This window comes from Sparus aurata, chromosome 3 (assembly GCF_900880675.1).
Source record: "Sparus aurata chromosome 3, fSpaAur1.1, whole genome shotgun sequence".
NCBI lineage: Eukaryota > Metazoa > Chordata > Actinopteri > Spariformes > Sparidae > Sparus > Sparus aurata.
Window position 1 is genome coordinate 25,704,223 of NC_044189.1, and position 24,585 is coordinate 25,728,807.

Below are 24,585 nucleotides of genomic sequence, written 5' to 3' on the forward strand. Positions count from 1 at the left end.
ATATATCTCTACATCTCTCTAGATATCTATCTATACATTTATGTAAACATCTATCTGTACATATATCTACACATCTACACATATATCTATACATCTATGTATATATACACATATCTATACATCAATCTATACACATATCTATGCATAGACCTAAACATCAATCCATACAAATATCTATACATCAATCCATACATATATATATATATATATATATATATATATATATACACACATCAATTCATACATCTATCTTAAAATCTATCTAGACATCTATCTATACATACATCTATACATTTATATAAACATATATCTGTACATCTATCTACACATCCATTGATCCATCTGCATGACATCACAGAAGTCCACAGTGAGGAGAGGAGGGCAGCTGATGCTCTGCGCTGAGTGGACTTGGTGGAGGATCAAGCTGCTCCATCACCAGGTGATGCTCCACATCCTCTGATTGGCTGGACTATGTGTGAGTCCTGCAGAGGAGGACAGAGATGTGACTGCTGTTTCAAGATCATGCAGTCAGGAGGCGGGGCTTACAATGTACTCCTGTGGCAGGTGATACATGTCACTCACATGCACGGTCACTGGAGTCTGTGTGTGCGGCAGCTGCACCACGGCTGTCCGCTGATGTGTGCTGTGACAGGACCGGGACTGTCTGCGGGGGACGTGGCTCCTCCACAGCTCTCTGACAGGTCCAGGCCTCCATCACAGCTGCCCGTGAGGTGGATGCCACCACTGACGCTGCTACACCAACAAACAAAAACACAGATCTATCATCTGAAACTTTTAAAACACATTTAAAGTAAGATACCTCTTTGTACATCTGCAATAAACTATATCTGAATACTAATATTGGATCAAAAGACATTAATTTGAGCATGACAACTTTTATAAATATGCGCAATTCAGCTGTTTAAGGCTAGAAAGCTGGTCTAAACAAAGTAAAACAGTATGACATTGTGTTGTCCTTTAAGATCACCTTGTTTATTCAGTCATGAAAACAAAGAGAGACTGTTTATTAAGTTTGTAAGCATGAAAAAAATTTGTGAAGTGAAGATCTTTCTCTTCTGATTAAAAATATTGCCCCGTTAAAGATCCTGTAGCAGGAACCATTGTACCTCAGTGTTATTGTTCACAGTGGGGAAGTTGTTTTACGCCAATAAAAATAAATCGAATAAAATGCACAACTGGTCCTCTGTAATGATCCTGAACTCCGATTTTTTCAAAAGCTAGATCAACATCTAGTGAGTGAAAGTCAAAGGCAACAGGTTTTGATACTATTTTTCATCATCTCACCTGACTGCACTTTCCTGATCTTCCAGCAGCGTGCGCTGGGCTGTTGCGGGCTCAACCAGGATCGCACCTGATAACAGAAATGTGCTAGGTGGAGTGCAGTCGCCTGGTTGGATGTTAATGACGTCATCATCTGTCAGAGGAGGGGCAGCAGGCTCACAGTCACAGTACTCACTCAAGGAAGTGAAGACTGAACTTCCTGAGGACTTGACAATGTAAGTACTGCCACTGAACATGAAAACACACACACACCAAATTATTCTGTCACTGTCTTGAACCATGTATCTGCTATTATTTCTGGTGAGCTGAACTACTGTCTGATCTGAGAAATTGGTGTCGCGGCTGGAGAAAGACATCTCACCTGATTTTGCCCCCCTGACCTTCCAGCGGCAGCATGTTCTTAGCTGTCACAGGCCGAAGCATCAACAGAGGTACACACATGACCTGAAGGTCTTCCTCATCCAGGAGAAGACACGTTGCAAGCAATTCTTCTTCTTCTGAGGCTTCTTCTCTGCCCCCATGTTTTCTGAAAGTCAAAGGACATTGAAGACCTCAGCCATACTCCAAAATGCACAACAGTTCAGATGCAAGTTGAGGTATCTGTTGCGTACCACATGAGCCCGAGTCCTCACATACGGAGGACTCCATGCTACTTTCAGTGTTGGTCACTGAGGACCATGACGTTTCATTCAGGCCAGACTGAAAACTGAAAACACCACAAAAATGTTACTTAGACTGTCATTCCTGTTATTGTCATCACATGGTGAAGCTGCAACAAGGAACTTTTCATTTTTGTTGTTTCTGAGGCTCCTGTGGACCAAAACCTCTTGTAGTAAGTCTTGATTTGATGTGGAAGTGAGTGAAAAACAAAGAAAACAGGTTCTGATACTATTTTTCATCATCTCACCTGACTGCACTCTCCTGATCTTCCATCAGCGTGCGCTGGGCTATCGCAGGCCGAACCAGGATCACACCTGAAAGTAGAAATGTGGGAGATGGAGTGCAGTCCTCATTCGAGAACACGGAAGTGAAGGCCGAACTTCCTGAGAACTTGACAATGTAAGTCCTGCCACTGAACATGAAAACACACACACAATTATCCTGTTACTGTCATGACATCTTCAAGAATCATGTCTCTGCTATTATTTCTGCCGATCTGAACTGTTTTTTTCATCTGAAAAATGGGTGTCATGACCAGAGGAAGACATCTCACCTGACTTTGCTCCCCTGACCTTCCAGCAGCAGCGTGTTCTCAGCCGTCGCTGGCTGAACTTGGATCACACCTGCTGGTGGAATTTCTGGAGATGGCGTACAGCTGTCTGGTTGGATGACAGCGCTTTCGTCATCCATCAGAGGAGTGGTAGCAGGCTCACCGAGTGCACTCGCCAGATCTTCCATTGGCTTCCATCGGACCAAAGGGGATGCGGCTGCCAAAGCCCCATTACTTCAAAACGACACAGTTGCTATTACACTCATATCCCGGAAACACGACAGGACACTGATCAAATGATAAATCATCACTAACTAACAAAGCACCACCTATAGGACTCACGTCACATACACACTCACTTTGGGTAGTCTTTGGTGAAGAATGGATGAAGGAGGACTTCACGGGGAGTGATCCTCTCATCCTCATCCGTCTTCAGCATTGCCTTCAGGAGCTCGATGCACTGCTCTCGCTCTGCGGCCTCAGCGTCATTATTTTCCTCTAGACGAATCTAGTTGAGATAACAACGGTCAAATCTACCATCGAGAAAAGACAATCGATCATAGTGACGATCAAAGTTACTTCACACTTACTTCTTTGAGATCGTCTAGAGACTGGAGATTGTGGTCCTTGTTGACACTGCTGAGGTGACATCTGAAATACTCAAAAGATGTCTGAAAGAAGGTTCAAAGAATTTGTATCAATGTTCCTCAGAATCAATCGGAATGATAGACTGTTAAATGTAGGGAAATGTTAACAAGAAAAAAATCTGATAAAAGATAAAAGGTCAGAGAAGGTTCACTGTGGTACCTTGAGCTCCCAGCTGTTTGACTCAGTCCAGTTAAAGTACTTCTTTGTCCTTAGACCAGTACTGAGAACAAGGTCTTCTGGCTGACCTAGTAGATTAATGATGCTCCGCAGCTGGAGATTAAACACAGCATTACATCAAAACGTGTAAGAGGAAGTATTGTTCTCAGGAGGGCAAAGTAATGCATCGCCGTATCAGACAGGCCAGTTCTCGTCGGTCTGGTCGGTTGAAGCACGAGGGGTAAGATTGGCCAATCAGAGGCAAAGTAGGGCAGGTCATCCTTTGACAACATGCTAATGCTAACACCTCCCATCGTAGCTAAGGTACAAAGTTCTTTGAACCAGTAAATGTAAGATTACTTCTTTCTGTCACACTCAGAGTAAATTTAGAGCATTTTTTCATCTGTTTGAACAAAACACCAGGATGGTTTCTCATTTTCTATTTTTTAAATTTCCTTTCGATTCCCAGCTTTAGATTACTCATTATTGTACATGGAGCATCAATTAGAGCAAAACCACAAGCACGAGTGAAGACACACAAGTATGAGTAACTGACAAACGGGTGACAAATGTGACTTACTATGTCATATCCACAGCATCCACTGAACAGTTGTTTGCCGCAGATCATTATGAACATCAGACAGCCCAGGGACCACATGTCAATGGCCTCAGAAAATGGACAGCCCAGTATGATTTCTGGAGACCTGAATGTGGAGAACAAATATTACACAGGATGTTTACACTTTCAGACTTGGGAAACCAGTGGTAAATTGTAAACTGCTAACTCAGTCCAGTGTAGTAATATAAATAATGAAGCCTACCTAAAAGCAAGCGGTTGCAGGAGCTTGCCCTGGGTGGCTTCTGATGTGGAAATGGCACCACCGAAGTCAATGAGCTTGACTCTGAAGGGTCGTGTTTGGTGATTCTCCATCATGATGTTGAAGAGGTGCACGTCACCATGGATCACCCCAATCCCCTTCAGTGCCTCAAATGCTGTCCCCATCTGTAAGTACAAGGTCAGTAAGAATGTACCGAAGCCTAAAAGTGACAGAGTGCTCAGTGCTTTGTTTTCCATCTGATGGTGCTGATGGTGTCTGTACCTGCTGGATGATGCTGCTGATGTCACTCAGAAGCATAGGCGCAAAACTTGTCATTTCAATTCATTACTGCACCTCTGACTATACAATATCTTTTACAACATCAAAATCAACACCTCTCACCTCATTGACGGTGTCTTCGTCAAAGAATTTAGGAATCTTCACAGCCACAGTCTGCTTGATGTCCTTTTTCCAACATTTCAACACCTGTCCGAAGCAGCCCTCTCCCAGAACTTTCTGGACGTCATATACGCTGGGGAGCTGGACGGGGTTCATCTCGGAAGATGAGGTCGACTCGTTGGATACGCGCGATCCCATATTGTCTCTCAGAATACTGAAACAAAACAGATGAAAACAAGACAAGGAAGATGTGACTTTCATTCCCTGTGAAGAATCATAACAACGTTTCAGACATTGAGTATATTTCTTTTGGCTACCATCCTATGGTTTCTTTCCTGTCAACGATTACATGACACAAAACATGTTAAACTGCTGTTTCAGGTCTTTACAAGGACAATCATGTATTTATGTCATATTCCACATTTCAGTGATCATCTGATCATCTGAGGTTGAAGCAAAATCAGAGGAATTTCCACTAAATATTAATGATTTCTACAGGTATCCAAAGATGAGCGATTTATATGAAAAACTGATAAAACCAGAATTCTCTGAGGAGGGTAATGCAGTGATTAATGTCCTAATTGAAGTCTATAACACAAAAAACAATGTCTAAACTACACCAGGGTCTTCAGAGGCAGAAAGGGAACAATACCGAATATGTTAAAGGGAAATGGGAAAAAGAACTAAACAGAAATATTACAAGAGGCTTCGACAATAAAATTAAAACTACTGGAGAGACAGAGATGAGTCTGATTAGGGTATTCATTGATGCATTTAAAGGTCAAATTAACAAACAACTTATCTCAAGGATTTATTCATTTTTACAACTGGAAAGGGGCCTTTCCACAGTGTATATTAAATCATAAAATATGATGCAGTGTCACAAATTTGAGTACCAGTTGACTAATTTTTTATAACAATCTCTCATGTAAAGTAAGTAGGCCTATCCTCCAAGAACACAACCATGTATGAAACCATTTGCCCATTGTCCTACTTATATACTGCATATCCGCCAAATACATATTGTTGTGCACAGAACACGCTAAACTGTGCGTACCTTGACTAAAAAGCAGGCAGTTTACAACAGGACTTCACCACAGTAAGCACACAATAATCTGTTTTTCTCAAGAGAGGAAAACTAAAGAAGCCAATATGTTGTTTATCAGTCGCCAGTCATGCCTCATGGAGGAGACGGTGGTATGGAGGCAGGACATGACTGTCATCTCTGCCCAAACTTTTCAATACCAGCACGACACGTTCTGAGCGCTGACTGAACACAGCAGTGAAAAGGCCTTCATATATAAATATATATATTATATAGATAAAACTGTTAACTTGAATTCTCTCCAACTACATATCGGTGACACTTTAAGTTCAGTTTTAACAATTACATCAGCTATCTCAGCTGTACACAGAGAGACGGCCTGGTGTGTTTACACCTGCACGTTCTCATCTCCTAACGTTCCATCGTCTCCATGGTGCACGAGACAAAACTGTTGTTTTTTCAAAAAAAGGCCCGGTCGCCATCTTTTCCCCTAACGTTAAATGTTCGATCATAATTTTCTAAACATTTAATCCCTCAAACAAAAATAAACAGTATTTAAAAATCACTAAACAACCGTGAACACATTCCTTAATGTGTCGCGGGACTTTCAGCACATTCTTAAACTCTAAAAATCATTTTACACCGAAAAATCGTGGAGTGTCACCCAAAACTGACCGTTCATGAAAGGCTAGCTAAAATGCTATAAATTTCAAATCTTTAAATTCAACAATTTACCAAGAGTGTATTCACATTGTAAACCGAAACCAACTTTTACACGATTAAGAAGATGAATTAATACATTTGGTGTGATAATAAAAGATGTCCTACCTGCAGAGACTCAGGACAGCAGGTGTCTCGCCCCAGGGGGTCAACTGGAGGCCACTTCTCCAGAAGTTCAAGATGGTCTTCTTCTGGCGGTAGTTGTCCTAGAACAAAGTAATCCAGAAGGTTTGTTTGCAAAGAATCTTACAGGTGATAAGGTATAATCCAATTGTTTGTCTGAGATGAAGCCTTACAGGTGATCAGGTTTAATCCGAATAAGATTCGTCAGAGATGAAGACTTCAGGTGAACAGGTATAATCCAAAAAAGGTTTCTCTGTGCTGAAGTCTTCAGGTGAACAGGTTAAATCCAAATGGTTTGGTTGAGTAGAAGTTTTCCAGTCGATCAGGTTTCCCAGATTGCAACTTTCCAACAACAAATCCGCGGTAGGTCAACTTGTCAAAGTTTAATGCGCGAATGAGAAATAAATGAGGCCTGCAGCTTTTATAGCTTTGGTCAACGTTCTGTTTCCATGGCCTTCAGTGACGCGCGTGCCTACGTGCGTGTGCGTGATCATGCAGGTTCTGTGCAACAAATCAATGTATTTAGTTTTCTTGTGTAAAATGTCGTCATTCAATAACATGTCATTTAAATGTGTCCATCGTGTAACTTTATTCATGCCAATAAAGTTTATTTGAATTGATTGATATAAACTGTTGGACTGTTGTGTGTCCTGCAGGTGTTTGTACAAGAGCTCCAGTTATAATCTTCAGGTTGTGAGGGTCTAAAATCATGAACGTTATAGAGGCAGAGATCAATAAATAAATTATAAACCAGAGAGAAAGAGGGAGAGAGGCTTTTGGACACCCCTGCCACATCCTATGGAAGGCCGTTTCCACCAGTTAAAGAAAAAAAAAGATGAAAACCAGAAAATTATGAAAAAATATTTGAGAGATAAAGAATTAGACTTTAGAAAAATAACTTGAATTATTAAATAAAAAGTCACATTGTAAAATTAAAAGTCTAAATCTATCTATCTATCTATCTATCTATCTATCTAAATACATACACATACACAGACTGTATTATATAATACATATTACCATATAAATACACATACAACATACATAATATTTTCTCCATTTCTCTAAAATAAATGACTGGACTACCTGCCGAGACAGGTATTATTGGTTAAGACAATTAAAAACTTTTCACTTTAATGCTTTCATTCAAATTGAGGACAGCAGGAGTCAACAACACATCCCAGCGTGTCAGGATGCCCAGAAATACAAATGAGTGTAGACGAAGCACTAACACCTCAAAAACAGCTTTTTTGTGGAGTTGTGGCTACCACACCCTATCCATATTTGCTAGAAGTAGCATCCTGATGTATTGTTTGTTTGTGTTGTTGTCGTTGTTTTTGTTTCCCCTGTATAAGGAACATTTCCCACTTATGTACCACTGCAGTTACTGTCTTAAAAGCCTGCTGTGGTTTCTGATACTTAATGTGTACTGGGCTTTGGCTCTTGTCTCTGTCTCATGTATCAAGTAATTTATTACAGCAAGTATGTTAAACACAGCTTTATGTATCCTGTAGTTATCAATTAATTAAACTCTACTGTGAAAAAATATGAATTTTGAAAAAAAAAAAAAAAGTCAGTGTGATGCAAGAAGGGTTTTGGTGTATTTAGAATGTAATCACAGAAAATGAATCATATTGAGCTGATAAAATACAGTTTAAAAGGTTTACTGTAATAAAATCTTATCTGTCGATACATATATCTCTACATCTATCTCTACATCTATGCAAGCATCAATCCATACATATATCTGTAAATATATCTATACATCTATCTACACATCAATCTACACATCTATCTATCTATACATCAATCTACACATACATCTATGTATATATATACACACATATCTAAACATCAATCCATACACACATATACACATCAATTCATACATTATACACATCAATTCATACATCTAACTTAAAATCTATCTAGACATCTATACATACATCTGAACATATATCTCTACATCTCTCTAGATATCTATCTATACATTTATGTAAACATCTATCTGTACATATATCTACACATCTACACATATATCTATACATCTATGTATATATACACATATCTATACATCAATCTATACACATATCTATGCATAGACCTAAACATCAATCCATACAAATATCTATACATCAATCCATACATATATATATATATATATATATATATATATATACACACATCAATTCATACATCTATCTTAAAATCTATCTAGACATCTATCTATACATACATCTATACATTTATATAAACATATATCTGTACATCTATCTACACATCCATTGATCCATCTGCATGACATCACAGAAGTCCACAGTGAGGAGAGGAGGGCAGCTGATGCTCTGCGCTGAGTGGACTTGGTGGAGGATCAAGCTGCTCCATCACCAGGTGATGCTCCACATCCTCTGATTGGCTGGACTATGTGTGAGTCCTGCAGAGGAGGACAGAGATGTGACTGCTGTTTCAAGATCATGCAGTCAGGAGGCGGGGCTTACAATGTACTCCTGTGGCAGGTGATACATGTCACTCACATGCACGGTCACTGGAGTCTGTGTGTGCGGCAGCTGCACCACGGCTGTCCGCTGATGTGTGCTGTGACAGGACCGGGACTGTCTGCGGGGGACGTGGCTCCTCCACAGCTCTCTGACAGGTCCAGGCCTCCATCACAGCTGCCCGTGAGGTGGATGCCACCACTGACGCTGCTACACCAACAAACAAAAACACAGATCTATCATCTGAAACTTTTAAAACACATTTAAAGTAAGATACCTCTTTGTACATCTGCAATAAACTATATCTGAATACTAATATTGGATCAAAAGACATTAATTTGAGCATGACAACTTTTATAAATATGCGCAATTCAGCTGTTTAAGGCTAGAAAGCTGGTCTAAACAAAGTAAAACAGTATGACATTGTGTTGTCCTTTAAGATCACCTTGTTTATTCAGTCATGAAAACAAAGAGAGACTGTTTATTAAGTTTGTAAGCATGAAAAAAATTTGTGAAGTGAAGATCTTTCTCTTCTGATTAAAAATATTGCCCCGTTAAAGATCCTGTAGCAGGAACCATTGTACCTCAGTGTTATTGTTCACAGTGGGGAAGTTGTTTTGCGCCAATAAAATGAAATCGAATAAAATGCACAACTGGTCCTCTGTAATGATCCTGAACTCCGATTTTTTCAAAAGCTAGATCAACATCTAGTGAGTGAAAGTCAAAGGCAACAGGTTTTGATACTATTTTTCATCATCTCACCTGACTGCACTTTCCTGATCTTCCAGCAGCGTGCGCTGGGCTGTTGCGGGCTCAACCAGGATCGCACCTGATAACAGAAATGTGCTAGGTGGAGTGCAGTCGCCTGGTTGGATGTTAATGACGTCATCATCTGTCAGAGGAGGGGCAGCAGGCTCACAGTCACAGTACTCACTCAAGGAAGTGAAGACTGAACTTCCTGAGGACTTGACAATGTAAGTACTGCCACTGAACATGAAAACACACACACACCAAATTATTCTGTCACTGTCTTGAACCATGTATCTGCTATTATTTCTGGTGAGCTGAACTACTGTCTGATCTGAGAAATTGGTGTCGCGGCTGGAGAAAGACATCTCACCTGATTTTGCCCCCCTGACCTTCCAGCGGCAGCATGTTCTTAGCTGTCACAGGCCGAAGCATCAACAGAGGTACACACATGACCTGAAGGTCTTCCTCATCCAGGAGAAGACACGTTGCAAGCAATTCTTCTTCTTCTGAGGCTTCTTCTCTGCCCCCATGTTTTCTGAAAGTCAAAGGACATTGAAGACCTCAGCCATACTCCAAAATGCACAACAGTTCAGATGCAAGTTGAGGTATCTGTTGCGTACCACATGAGCCCGAGTCCTCACATACGGAGGACTCCATGCTACTTTCAGTGTTGGTCACTGAGGACCATGACGTTTCATTCAGGCCAGACTGAAAACTGAAAACACCACAAAAATGTTACTTAGACTGTCATTCCTGTTATTGTCATCACATGGTGAAGCTGCAACAAGGAACTTTTCATTTTTGTTGTTTCTGAGGCTCCTGTGGACCAAAACCTCTTGTAGTAAGTCTTGATTTGATGTGGAAGTGAGTGAAAAACAAAGAAAACAGGTTCTGATACTATTTTTCATCATCTCACCTGACTGCACTCTCCTGATCTTCCATCAGCGTGCGCTGGGCTATCGCAGGCCGAACCAGGATCACACCTGAAAGTAGAAATGTGGGAGATGGAGTGCAGTCCTCATTCGAGAACACGGAAGTGAAGGCCGAACTTCCTGAGAACTTGACAATGTAAGTCCTGCCACTGAACATGAAAACACACACACAATTATCCTGTTACTGTCATGACATCTTCAAGAATCATGTCTCTGCTATTATTTCTGGCGATCTGAACTGTTTTTTTTCATCTGAAAAATGGGTGTCATGACCAGAGGAAGACATCTCACCTGACTTTGCTCCCCTGACCTTCCAGCAGCAGCGTGTTCTCAGCCGTCGCTGGCTGAACTTGGATCACACCTGCTGGTGGAATTTCTGGAGATGGCGTACAGCTGTCTGGTTGGATGACAGCGCTTTCGTCATCCATCAGAGGAGTGGTAGCAGGCTCACCGAGTGCACTCGCCAGATCTTCCATTGGCTTCCATCGGACCAAAGGGGATGCGGCTGCCAAAGCCCCATTACTTCAAAACGACACAGTTGCTATTACACTCATATCCCGGAAACACGACAGGACACTGATCAAATGATAAATCATCACTAACTAACAAAGCACCTACCTATAGGACTCACGTCACATACACACTCACTTTGGGTAGTCTTTGGTGAAGAATGGATGAAGGAGGACTTCACGGGGAGTGATCCTCTCATCCTCATCCGTCTTCAGCATTGCCTTCAGGAGCTCGATGCACTGCTCTCGCTCTGCGGCCTCAGCGTCATTATTTTCCTCTAGACGAATCTAGTTGAGATAACAACGGTCAAATCTACCATCGAGAAAAGACAATCGATCATAGTGACGATCAAAGTTACTTCACACTTACTTCTTTGAGATCGTCTAGAGACTGGAGATTGTGGTCCTTGTTGACACTGCTGAGGTGACATCTGAAATACTCAAAAGATGTCTGAAAGAAGGTTCAAAGAATTTGTATCAATGTTCCTCAGAATCAATCGGAATGATAGACTGTTAAATGTAGGGAAATGTTAACAAGAAAAAAATCTGATAAAAGATAAAAGGTCAGAGAAGGTTCACTGTGGTACCTTGAGCTCCCAGCTGTTTGACTCAGTCCAGTTAAAGTACTTCTTTGTCCTTAGACCAGTACTGAGAACAAGGTCTTCTGGCTGACCTAGTAGATTAATGATGCTCCGCAGCTGGAGATTAAACACAGCATTACATCAAAACGTGTAAGAGGAAGTATTGTTCTCAGGAGGGCAAAGTAATGCATCGCCGTATCAGACAGGCCAGTTCTCGTCGGTCTGGTCGGTTGAAGCACGAGGGGTAAGATTGGCCAATCAGAGGCAAAGTAGGGCAGGTCATCCTTTGACAACATGCTAATGCTAACACCTCCCATCGTAGCTAAGGTACAAAGTTCTTTGAACCAGTAAATGTAAGATTACTTCTTTCTGTCACACTCAGAGTAAATTTAGAGCATTTTTTCATCTGTTTGAACAAAACACCAGGATGGTTTCTCATTTTCTATTTTTTAAATTTCCTTTCGATTCCCAGCTTTAGATTACTCATTATTGTACATGGAGCATCAATTAGAGCAAAACCACAAGCACGAGTGAAGACACACAAGTATGAGTAACTGACAAACGGGTGACAAATGTGACTTACTATGTCATATCCACAGCATCCACTGAACAGTTGTTTGCCGCAGATCATTATGAACATCAGACAGCCCAGGGACCACATGTCAATGGCCTCAGAAAATGGACAGCCCAGTATGATTTCTGGAGACCTGAATGTGGAGAACAAATATTACACAGGATGTTTACACTTTCAGACTTGGGAAACGAGTGGTAAATTGTAAACTGCTAACTCAGTCCAGTGTAGTAATAAAAATAATGAAGCCTACCTAAAAGCAAGCGGTTGCAGGAGCTTGCCCTGGGTGGCTTCTGATGTGGAAATGGCACCACCGAAGTCAATGAGCTTGACTCTGAAGGGTCGTGTTTGGTGATTCTCCATCATGATGTTGAAGAGGTGCACGTCACCATGGATCACCCCAATCCCCTTCAGTGCCTCAAATGCTGTCCCCATCTGTAAGTACAAGGTCAGTAAGAATGTACCGAAGCCTAAAAGTGACAGAGTGCTCAGTGCTTTGCTTTCTATCTGATGGTGCTGATGGTGTCTGTACCTGCTGGATGATGCTGCTGATGTCACTCAGAAGCATAGGCGCAAAACTTGTCATTTCAAGGTAGTCGCCCAGGCTGATATCCAACATCTCCAACACGATTGCCTTTCCATGTTTGGTTTGAAAGCAATCGATGAACTCGACGATGTTGTGTCGGTCGAGGAGCTTGAACCGTCTCAGCATGGAAACCTGGAGACACACGGCAAGTTTGATATGATTTTTTTTTTTACAGTCAGTTAATGTGTTAACGCGTGAAGTCTTTATAATGTGGTGCTTAAAACTTAGTGTACAGATAATCACTATATCTTTTTATAGTGACGTTTGTAGATGGCTTAAAGTAGCTTAAATCAAAAGGAATTGCTTGTTTGCATGAGTCAGTTACTGCACCTCTGACTATACAATATCTTTTACAACATCAAAATCAACACCTCTCACCTCATTGACGGTGTCTTCGTCAAAGAATTTAGGAATCTTCACAGCCACAGTCTGCTTGATGTCCTTTTTCCAACATTTCAACACCTGTCCGAAGCAGCCCTCTCCCAGAACTTTCTGGACGTCATATACGCTGGGGAGCTGGACGGGGTTCATCTCGGAAGATGAGGTCGACTCGTTGGATACGCGCGATCCCATATTGTCTCTCAGAATACTGAAACAAAACAGATGAAAACAAGACAAGGAAGATGTGGACTTTCATTCCCTGTGAAGAATCATAACAACGTTTCAGACATTTGAGTATATTTCTTTTGGCTACCATCCTATGGTTTCTTTCCTGTCAACGATTACATGACACAAAACATGTTAAACTGCTGTTTCAGGTCTTTACAAGGACAATCATGTATTTATGTCATATTCCACATTTCAGTGATCATCTGATCATCTGAGGTTGAAGCAAAATCAGAGGAATTTCCACTAAATATTAATGATTTCTACAGGTATCCAAAGATGAGCGATTTATATGAAAAACTGATAAAACCAGAATTCTCTGAGGAGGGTAATGCAAGTGATTAATGTCCTAATTGAAGTCTATAACACAAAAAACAATGTCTAAACTACACCAGGGTCTTCAGAGGCAGGAAAGGGAACAATACCGAATATGTTAAAGGGACATGGGAAAAAGAACTAAACAGAAATATTACAAGAGGCTTCGACAATAAAATTAAAACTACTGGAGAGACAGAGATGAGTCTGATTAGGGTTATTCATTGATGCATTTAAAGGTCAAATTAACAAACAACTTATCTCAAGGATTTATTCATTTTTACAACTGGAAAGGGGCCTTTCCCACAGTGTATATTAAATCATAAAATATGATGCAGTGTCCACAAATTTGAGTACCAGTTGACTAATTTTTTTATAACAATCTCTCATGTAAAGTAAGTAGGCCTATCCTCCAAGGAACAACCATGTATGAAAACCATTTGCCCATTGTCCTACTTATATACTGCATATCCGCCAAATACATATTGTTGTGCACAGAACACGCTAAACTGTGCGTACCTTGACTAAAAAGCAGGCAGTTTACAACAGGACTTCACCACCAGTAAGCACACAATAATCTGTTTTTCTCAAGAGAGGAAAACTAAAGAAGCCAATAGTTGTTTATCAGTCGCCAGTCATGCCTCATGGAGGAGACGGTGGTATGGAGGCAGGACAATGACTGTCATCTCTGCCCAAACTTTTCAATACCAGACGGACACGTTCTGAGCGCTGACTGAACACAGCAGTGAAAAGGCTTCATATATAAATATATATATTATATAGATAAAATTGTTAACTTGAATTCTCTCCAACTACATATCGGTGACACTTTAAGTTCAGTTTTAACAATTACATCAGCTATCTCAGCTGTACACAGAGAGACGGCCTGGTGTGTTTACACCTGCACGTTCTCATCTCCTAACGTTCCATCGTCTCCATGGTGCCACGAGACCAAAACTGTGTTTTTTTTCAAAAAAAGGCCCGGTCGCCATCTTTTCCCCTAACGTAATGTTCGATCTAATTATCTAAACATTTAATCCCTCAACAAAAATAAACAGTATTTAAAAATCATACACAAACAACCGTGAACACATTCTCATCTGTCGCGGGACTTTCAGCAGCATTTCTTAAACTCTAAAAATCATTTTACACACGAAAAAATCGAGAGTGTCACCCAAAACTGACCGTTCATGAAAGGCTAGCTAAAATGCTATAAATTTCAAATCTTTAAATTCAACAATTTACCAAGAGTGTATTCACATTGTCAACCGAAACCAACTTTTACACGATTAAGAAGATGAATTAATACATTTGGTGTGATAATAAAAGATGTCCTACCTGCAGAGACTCAGGACAGCAGGTGTCTCGCCCCAGGGGTCAACTGGAGGCCACTTCTCCAGAAGTTAAGATGGTCTTCTTCTGGCGGTAGTTGTCCTAGAACAAAGTAATCCAGAAGGTTTGTTTGCAAAGAATCTTACAGGTGATAAGGTATAATCCAATTGTCTGAGATGAAGCCTTACAGGTGATCAGGTTTAATCCGAAAAATCGTCAGAGATGAAGACTTCAGGTGAACAGGTATAATCCAAAAAAGGTTTCTCTGTGCTGAAGTCTTCAGGTGAACAGGTTAAATCCAAATGGTTTGGTTAGTAGAAGTTTTCCAGTCGATCAGGTTTCCCAGATTGCAACTTTCCAACAACAAATCCGCGGTAGGTCAACTTGTCAAAGTTTAATGCGCGAATGAGAAATAAATGAGGCCTGCAGCTTTTATAGCTTTGGTCAACGTTCTGTTTCCATGGCCTTCAGTGACGCGCGTGCCTACGTGCGTGCGTGCATGATCATGCAGGTTCTGTGCAACAAATCAATGTATTTAGTTTTCTTGTAAAATGTCGTCATTCAATAATGTCATTTAAATGTGTCCATCGTGTAACTTTATTCATGCCAATAAAGTTTATTTGAATTGATTGATATAAACTGTGGGACTGTTGTGTGTCCTGCAGGTGTTTGTACAAGAGCTCCAGTTATAATCTTCAGGTTGTGAGGGTCTAAAATCATGAACGTTATAGAGGCAGAGATCAATAAATAAATTATAAACCAGAGAGAAAGAGGGAGAGAGGCTTTTGGACACCCCTGCCACATCCTATGGAAGGCCGTTTCCACCAGTTAAAGAAAAAAAAAAGATGAAAACCAGAAAATTATGAAAAAATATTTGAGAGATAAAGAATTAGACTTTAGAAAAATAACTTGAATTATTAAATAAAAAGTCACATTGTAAAATTAAAAGTCTAAATCTATCTATCTATCTATCTATCTATCTAAATACATACACATACTCAGACTGTATTATATAATACATATTACCATATAAATACACATACAACATACATAATATTTTCTCCATTTCTCTAAAATAAATGACTGGACTACCTGCCGAGACAGGTATTATTGGTTAAGACAATTAAAAACTTTTCACTTTAATGCTTTCATTCAAATTGAGGACAGCAGGAGTCAACAACACATCCCAGCGTGTCAGGATGCCCAGAAATACAAATGAGTGTAGACGAAGCACTAACACCTCAAAAACAGCTTTTTTGTGGAGTTGTGGCTACCACACCCTATCCATATTTGCTAGAAGTAGCATCCTGATGTATTGTTTGTTTGTGTTGTTGTCGTTGTTTTTGTTTCCCCTGTATAAGGAACATTTCCCACTTATGTACCACTGCAGTTACTGTCTTAAAAGCCTGCTGTGGTTTCTGATACTTAATGTGTACTGGGCTTTGGCTCTTGTCTCTGTCTCATGTATCAAGTAATTTATTACAGCAAGTATGTTAAACACAGCTTTATGTATCCTGTAGTTATCAATTAATTAAACTCTACTGTGAAAAAATATGAATTTTGAAAAAAAAAAAAAAAAGTCAGTGTGATGCAAGAAGGGTTTTGGTGTATTTAGAATGTAATCACAGAAAATGAATCATATTGAGCTGATAAAATACAGTTTAAAAGGTTTACTGTAATAAAATCTTATCTGTCGATACATATATCTCTACATCTATCTATACATCTATGCAAGCATCAATCCATACATATATCTGTAAATATATCTATACATCTATCTATCTATACATCAATCTACACATACATCTATACATCTATGTATATAAATACACACATATCTAATCAATCCATACACACATATACACATCAATTCATACATTATACACATCAATTCATACATCTAACTTAAAATCTATCTAGACATCTATACATACATCTGAACATATATCTCTACATCTCTCTAGATATCTATCTATACATTTATGTAAACATCTATCTGTACATATATCTACACATCTACACATATATATCTATACATCTATGTATATATACACATATCTATACATCAATCTATACACATATCTATGCATAGACCTAAACATCAATCCATACAAATATCTATACATCAATCCATACATATATATATATATATACACACATCATTCATACATCTATCTTAAAATCTATCTAGACATCTACTATACATTTATATAAACATATATCTGTACATCTATCTACACATCCATTGATCCATCTGCATGACATCACAGAAGTCCACAGTGAGGAGAGGAGGGCAGCTGATGCTCTGCGCTGAGTGGACTTGGTGGAGGATCAAGCTGCTCCATCACCAGGTGATGCTCCACATCCTCTGATTGGCTGGACTATGTGTGAGTCCTGCAGAGAGGACAGAGATGTGACTGCTGTTTCAAGATCATGCAGTCAGGAGGCGGGCTTACAATGTACTCCTGTGGCAGGTGATACATGTCACTCACATGCACGGTCACTGGAGTCTGTGTGTGCGGCAGCTGCACCACGGCTGTCCGCTGATGTGTGCTGTGACAGGACCGGGACTGTCTGCGGGGGACGTGGCTCCTCCACAGCTCTCTGACAGGTCCAGGCCTCCATCACAGCTGCCCGTGAGGTGGATGCCACCACTGACGCTGCTACACCAACAAACAAAACACAGATCTATCATCTGAAACTTTTAAAACACATTTAAAGTAAGATACCTCTTTGTACATCTGCAATAAACTATATCTGAATACTAATATTGGATCAAAAGACATTAATTTGAGCATGACAACTTTTATAAATATGCGCAATTCAGCTGTTTAAGGCTAGAAAGCTGGTCTAAACAAAGTAAAACAGTATGACATTGTGTTGTCCTTTAAGATCACCTTGTTTATTCAGTCATGAAAACAAAGAGAGACTGTTTATTAAGTTTGTAAGCATGAAAAAAATTTGTGAAGTGAAGATCTTTCTCTTCTGATTAAAAATATTGCCCCGTTAAAGATCCTGTAGCAGGAACCATTGTACCTCAGTGTTATTGTTCACAGTGGGGAAGTTGTTTTGCGCCAATAAAATAAATCGAATAAAATGCACAACTGGTCCTCTGTAATGATCCTGAACTCCGATTTTTTCAAAAGCTAGATCAACATCTAGTGAGTGAAAGTCAAAGGCAACAGGTTTTGATACTATTTTTCATCATCTCACCTGACTGCACTTTCCTGATCTTCCAGCAGCGTGCGCTGGGCTGTTGCGGGCTCAACCAGGATCGCACCTGATAACAGAAATGTGCTAGGTGGAGTGCAGTCGCCTGGTTGGATGTTAATGACGTCATCATCTGTCAGAGGAGGGGCAGCAGGCTCACAGTCACAGTACTCACTCAAGGAAGTGAAGACTGAACTTCCTGAGGACTTGACAATGTAAGTACTGCCACTGAACATGAAAACACACACCAAATTATTCTGTCACTGTCTTGAACCATGTATCTGCTATTATTTCTGGTGAGCTGAACTACTGTCTGATCTGAGAAATTGGTGTCGCGGCTGGAGAAAGACATCTCACCTGATTTTGCCCCCCTGACCTTCCAGCGGCAGCATGTTCTTAGCTGTCACAGGCCGAGCATCAACAGAGGTACACACATGACCTGAAGGTCTTCCTCATCCAGGAGAAGACACGTTGCAAGCAATTCTTCTTCTTCTGAGGCTTCTTCTCTGCCCCTGCCCCCATGTTTTCTGAAAGTCAAAGGACATTGAAGACCTCAGCCATACTCCAAAATGCACGACAGTTCAGACGCAAGTTGAGGTATCTGTTGCGTACCACATGAGCCCGAGTCCTCACATACGGAGGACTCCATGCTACTTTCAGTGTTGGTCACTGAGGACCATGACGTTTCATTCAGGCCAGACTGAAAACTGAAAACACCACAAAAATGTTACTTAGACTGTCATTCCTGTTATTGTCATCACATGGTGAAGCTGCAACAAGGAACTTTTCATTTTTGTTGTTTCTGAGGCTCCTGTGGACCAAAACCTCTTGTAGTAAGTCTTGATTTGATGTGGAAGTGAGTGAAAAACAAAGAAAACAGGTTCTGATACTATTTTATCATCTCACCTGACTGCACTCTCCTGATCTTCCATCAGCGTGCGCTGGGCTATCGCAGGCCGAACCAGGATCACACCTGAGAGTAGAAATGTGGGAGATGGAGTGCAGTCCTCATTCGAGAACACAGAAGTGAAGGCCGAACTTCCTGAGAACTTGACAATGTAAGTCCTGCCACTGATCATGAAAACACACACACAATTATCTTGTTATTATCATGACATCTTCAAAAATCACGTCTCTGCTATTATTTCTGGAGATCTAAACAGTTTTTTCATCCGAGAAATGGGTGTTGCGACCAGAGGAAGACATCTCACCTGACTTTGCTCCCCTGACCCTCCAGCGACAGTGTGTTCTCAGCCGTCGCTGGCTGAACTTGGATCACACCTGCTGGTGGAATTTCTGGAGATGGCGTACAGCTGTCTGGTTGGATGACAGCGCTTTCGTCATCCATCAGAGGAGTGGTAGCAGGCTCACCGAGTGCACTCGCCAGATCTTCCATTGGCTTCCATCGGACTAAAGAGGATGCGGCTGCCAAAGCCCCATTACTTCAAAACACACAGTTGCTATTACACTCATATCCCGGAAACACGACAGGACACTGATCAAATGATGAATCATCACTAACTAACAAAGCACCACCTATAGGACTCACGTCACATACACACTCACTTTGGGTAGTCTTTGGTGAAGAATGGATGAAGGAGGACTTCACGGGGAGTGATCCTCTCATCCTCATCCGTCTTCAGCATTGCCTTCAGGAGCTCGATGCACTGCTCTCGCTCTGCGGCCTCAGCGTCATTATTTTCCTCTAGACGAATCTAGTTGAGATAAAAACGGTCAAATCTACCATCGAGAAAAGACAATCGATCATAGTGACAATCAAAGTTGCTTCACACTTACTTCTTTGAGATCGTCTAGAGACTGGAGATTGTGGTCCTTGTTGACACTGCTGAGGTGACATCTGAAATACTCAAAAGATGTCTGAAAGAAGGTTCAAAGAATTTGTATCAATGTTCCTCAGAATCAATCGGAATGATAGACTGTTAAATGTAGGGAAATGTTAACAAGAAAAAAATCTGATAAAAGATAAAAGGTCAGAGTAGATTCACTGTGGTACCTTGAGCTCCCAGCTGTTTGACTCAGTCCAGTTAAAGTACTTCTTTGTCCTTAGACCAGTACTGAGAACAAGGTCTTCTGGCTGACCTAGTAGATTAATGATGCTCCGCAGCTGGAGATTAAACACAGCATTACATCAAAACGTAAGAGGAAGTATTGTTCTCAGGAGGGCAAAGTAATGCATCGCCGTATCAGACAGGCCAGTTCTCGTCGGTCTGGTCGGTTGAAGCACGAGGAGTAAGATTGGCCAATCAGAGGCAAAGTAGGGCAGGTCATCCTTTGACAACATGCTAATGCTAACACCTCCCATCGTAGCTAAGGTACAAAGTTCTTTGAACCAGTAAATGTAAGATTACTTCTTTCTGTCACACTCAGAGTAAATTTAGAGCATTTTTTCATCTGTTTGAACAAAACACCAGGATGGTTTCTCATTTCTATTTTTAAATTTCCTTTCGATTCCCACTTTAGATTACTCATTATTGTACATGGAGCATCAATTAGAGCAAAACCACAAGGACGAGTGAAGACACACAAGTATGAGTAACTGACAAACTGGTGACAAATGTGACTTACTATGTCATATCCACAGCATCCACTGAACGGTTGTTTGCCGCAGATCATTATGAACATCAGACAGCCCAGGGACCACATGTCAATGGCCTCAGAAAATGGACAGCCCAGTATGATTTCTGGAGACCTGAATGTGGAGAACAAATATTACACAGGATGTTTACACTTCAGACTTGGGAAACAGTGGTAAATTGTAAACTGCTAACTCAGTCCAGTGTAGTAATAAAAATAATGAAGCCTACCTAAAAGCAGCGGTTGCAGGAGCTTGCCCTGGGTGGCTTCTGATGTGGAAATGGCACCACCGAAGTCAATGAGCTTGACTCTGAAGGGTCGTGTTTGGTGATTCTCCATCATGATGTTGAAGAGGTGCACGTCACCATGGATCACCCCAATCCCCTTCAGTGCCTCAAATGCTGTCCCCATCTGTAAGTACAAGGTCAGTAAAATGTACCGAAGCCTAAAAGTGACAGAGTGCTCAGTGCTTTGCTTTCTATCTGATGGTGCTGATGGTGTCTGTACCTGCTGGATGATGCTGCTGATGTCACTCAGAAGCATAGGCGCAAAACTTGTCATTTCAAGGTAGTCGCCCAGGCTGATATCCAACATCTCCAACACGATTGCCTTTCCATGTTTGGTTTGAAAGCAATCGATGAACTCGACGATGTTGTGTCGGTCGAGTTTGAGGAGCTTGAACCGTCTCAGCATGGAAACCTGGAGACACGGCAAGTTTGATATGATTTTTTTTTTTACAGTCAGTTAATGTGTTAACGCGTGAAGTCTTTATAATGTGGTGCTTAAAACTTAGTGTACAGATAATCACTATATCTTTTTATAGTGACGTTTGTAGATGGCTTAAAGTAGCTTAAATCAAAAGGAATTGCTTGTTTGCATGAGTCAGTTACTGCACCTCTGACTATACAATATCTTTTACAACATCAAAATCAACACCTCTCACCTCATTGACGGTGTCTTCGTCAAAGAATTTAGGAATCTTCACAGCCACAGTCTGCTTGATGTCCTTTTTCCAACATTTCAACACCTGTCCGAAGCAGCCCTCTCCCAGAACTTTCTGGACGTCATATACGCTGGGGAGCTGGACGGGGTTCATCTCGGAAGATGAGGTGGACTCGTTGGATACGCGCGATCCCATATTGTCTCTCAGAATACTGAAACAAAACAGGTGAAAACAAGACAAGGAAGATGTGACTTTCATTCCCTGTGAAGAATCATAACAACGTTTCAGACATTGAGTATATTTCTTTTTGCTACCATCCTATGGTTTCTTTCCTGTCAACGATTACATGACACAAAACATGTTAAACTGACGTTTCAGGTCTTTACAAGGACAATCATGTATTTATGTCATATTCCACATTTCAGTGATCAACTGATCATCTGAGGTCTGAGCAAAATCAGGGGAATTTCCACTAAATATTAATGATTTCTACAGGTATCCACAGATAAGTGATTTATATGAAAAACTGATAAAACCAGAATTCTCTGAGGAGGGTAATGCAGTGATTAATGTCCTAATTGAAGCCTATAACACAAAAAACAATGTCTAAACTACACCAGGGTCTTCAGAGGCAGAAAGGGAACAATACCGAATATGTTAAAGGGAAATGGGAAAAAGAACTAAACAGAAATATTACAAGAGGCTTCGACAATAAAATTAAAACTATTGGAGAGACAGAGATGAGTCTGATTAGGGTATTCATTGATGCATTTAAAGGTCAAATTAACAAACAACTTATCTCCAGGATTTATTCATTTTTACAACTGGAAAGGGGCCTTTCCACAGTGTATATTAAATCATAAAATATGATGCAGTGTCACAAATTTGAGTACCAGTTGACTAATTTTCTATGACAATCTCTCATGTAAAGTAAGTAGGCCTATCCTCCAAGAACACAACCATGTCTGAAACCATTTGCCCATTGTCCTACTTATTTAGCTACTGCATATCCGCCAAATACATATTGTTGTGCACAGAACACGCTAAACTGTGCGTACGTTGATTAAAAAGCAGGCAGTTTACAACAGGACTTCTCCACAGTAAGCACACAATAATCTGTTTTTCTCAGAGCGGAAAACTAAAAAAGCCAATATGTTGTTTATCAGTCGCTAGTCATGCCTCATGGAGGAGACGGTGGTATGGAGGCAGGACATGACTGTCATCTCTGCCCAAACTTTTCAATACCGGCACGTCAAGTACAAGTTCTGAGCGCTGACTGAACACAGCAGTGAAAAGGCCTTCATATATAAATATATATATTATATAGATAAAACTGTTAACTTGAATTCTCTCCAACTACATATCGGTTACACTTTAAGTTCAGTTTCAACAATTACATCAGCTATCTCAGCTGTACACAGAGAGACGGCCTGGTGTGTTTACACCTGCACGTTCTCATCTCCTAACGTTCCATCGTCTCCATGGTGCACGAGACAAAACTGTTGTTTTTTCAAAAAAAGGCCCAGTTGCCATCTTTTCCCCTAAATGTTCGACCATAATTATCTAAACATTTAATCCCTCAAACAAAAATAACAGTGTTTAAAAATCACCAAACAACCGTGAACACATTTCTCATCTGTCGCGGGACTTTCAGCAGATTCTTAAACTCTAAAAATCATTTTACACAGAGAAAAAACATCGAGTATCACCCAAAACTGACCGTTCATGAAAGGCTAGCTAAAATGCTATAAATTTCAAATCTTTAAATTCAACAATTTACCAAGAGTGTATTCACATTGTCAAACGAAACCAACTTTTACACGATTAAGGAGATGAATTAACACATTTGGTGTGATAATAAAAGATGTCCTACCTGCAGAGACTCAGGACAGCAGGTGCCTCGCCCCAGGGGGTCAACTGGAGGCCACTTCTCCAGAAGTTAAAGATGGTCTTCTTCTGGCAGTAGTTGTCCTAGAAAAGTAATCCAGAAGGTTTGTTTGCAAAGAATCTTACAGGTGATAAGGTATAATCCAATGTTTGTCTGAGATGAAGCCTTACAGGTGATCCGGTTTAATCCAAAAAAGGCTCGTCAGAGATGAAGACTTCAGGTGAACAGGTATAATCCAAAAAAAGGTTTCTCTGTGCTGAAGTCTTCAGGTCAACAGGTAAATCCAAATGGTTTGGTTAAGTAGAAGTTTTCCAGTCGATCAGGTTTCCCAGATTGCAACTTTCCAACAACAAATCCGCGGTAGGTCAACTTGTCAAAGTTTAATGCGCGAATGAGAAATAAATGAGGTCTGCAGCTTTTATAGCTTTGGTCAACGTTCTGTTTCCATGGCCTTCAGTGACGCGCGTGCCTACGTGCGTGTGCGTGATCATGCAGGTTCTGTGCAACAAATCAATGTATTTAGTTTTCTTGTATAAAATGTCGTCATTCAATAATGTCATTAAATGTCCATAGTGTAACTTCATTCATGCCAATAAAGTTCATTTGAATTGATAGATATAAACTGTGGGACTGTTGTGTGTCCTGCAGGTGTTTGTACAAGAGCTCCAGTTATAATCTTCAGGTTGTGAGGGTCTAAAGTAATGAACGTTAGAGGCAGAGATCAATAAATAAATTATAAACCAGAGAGAAAGAGGGAGAGAGGCTTTTGGACGCCCCTGCCACATCCTTTGGAAGCCCGTTTCCACCAGTTAAAGAAAAAAAAGATGAAAACCAGAAAATGATGAAAAAAT

General features: G+C 40.5%; 2 protein-coding genes and 1 pseudogene across 6 annotated transcripts in view; all 3 read right to left on the reverse strand.

Moving 5' to 3' along the window:
• Positions 1 to 275: 275 nt before the first annotated feature.
• On the reverse strand, positions 276 to 15,158 carry LOC115579560 (homeodomain-interacting protein kinase 1-like). Its single transcript, XM_030413116.1, has 16 exons — positions 15,105 to 15,158; positions 13,224 to 13,434; positions 12,792 to 12,977; positions 12,513 to 12,694; positions 12,272 to 12,395; positions 11,695 to 11,805; positions 11,478 to 11,558; positions 11,247 to 11,395; positions 10,890 to 11,120; positions 10,583 to 10,747; positions 10,037 to 10,201; positions 2,210 to 2,374; positions 1,664 to 1,828; positions 1,306 to 1,530; positions 583 to 753; positions 276 to 482 (listed from the first exon to the last, which is right to left on the reverse strand). Exons 2-15 carry the CDS (start codon positions 13,416 to 13,418, stop codon positions 591 to 593), a joined length of 2,307 nt encoding a protein of 768 aa, XP_030268976.1. The 5' UTR covers positions 13,419 to 13,434; positions 15,105 to 15,158; the 3' UTR covers positions 276 to 482; positions 583 to 590.
• A 2,104-nt stretch (positions 15,159 to 17,262) lies between these two features.
• The window catches only part of LOC115579563 (homeodomain-interacting protein kinase 1-like), a 13,309-nt gene continuing 5,986 nt past the window's right edge, over positions 17,263 to 24,585 (reverse strand). The window contains exons 14-17 of one of the 5 annotated variants that reach the window (XM_030413125.1): positions 18,666 to 18,700; positions 18,312 to 18,441; positions 17,591 to 17,761; positions 17,263 to 17,492 (exon numbers count right to left, since the gene is read on the reverse strand). The gene's annotated coding sequence lies outside the window, so the exon portion shown is untranslated. Of the gene's footprint in view, positions 17,493 to 17,590; positions 17,762 to 18,311; positions 18,537 to 18,665; positions 18,701 to 24,585 lie in introns of all 5 variants that reach the window. The other 4 variants (XM_030413124.1, XM_030413122.1, XM_030413127.1 and 1 more) reach the window with 4 other exon arrangements.
• LOC115578573 (homeodomain-interacting protein kinase 2-like) overlaps positions 18,761 to 24,585 on the reverse strand; it is a 20,409-nt pseudogene continuing 14,584 nt past the window's right edge.

Coding starts and splice junctions, on each gene's coding strand:
- LOC115579560 (XM_030413116.1), bottom strand. CDS start 13,418: ATGGGATCGCGCGTATCCAACGAGTCGACCTCATCTTCCGAGATGAAC. Junction 11,559..11,694: donor CAAACAGCTGGGAGCTCAAG/GTACCACAGTGA, acceptor ACCTTCTTTCAG/ACATCTTTTGAGTATTTCAG. Junction 754..1,305: donor GATCAGGAAAGTGCAGTCAG/GTGAGATGATGA, acceptor TTGTTGGTGTAG/CAGCGTCAGTGGTGGCATCC.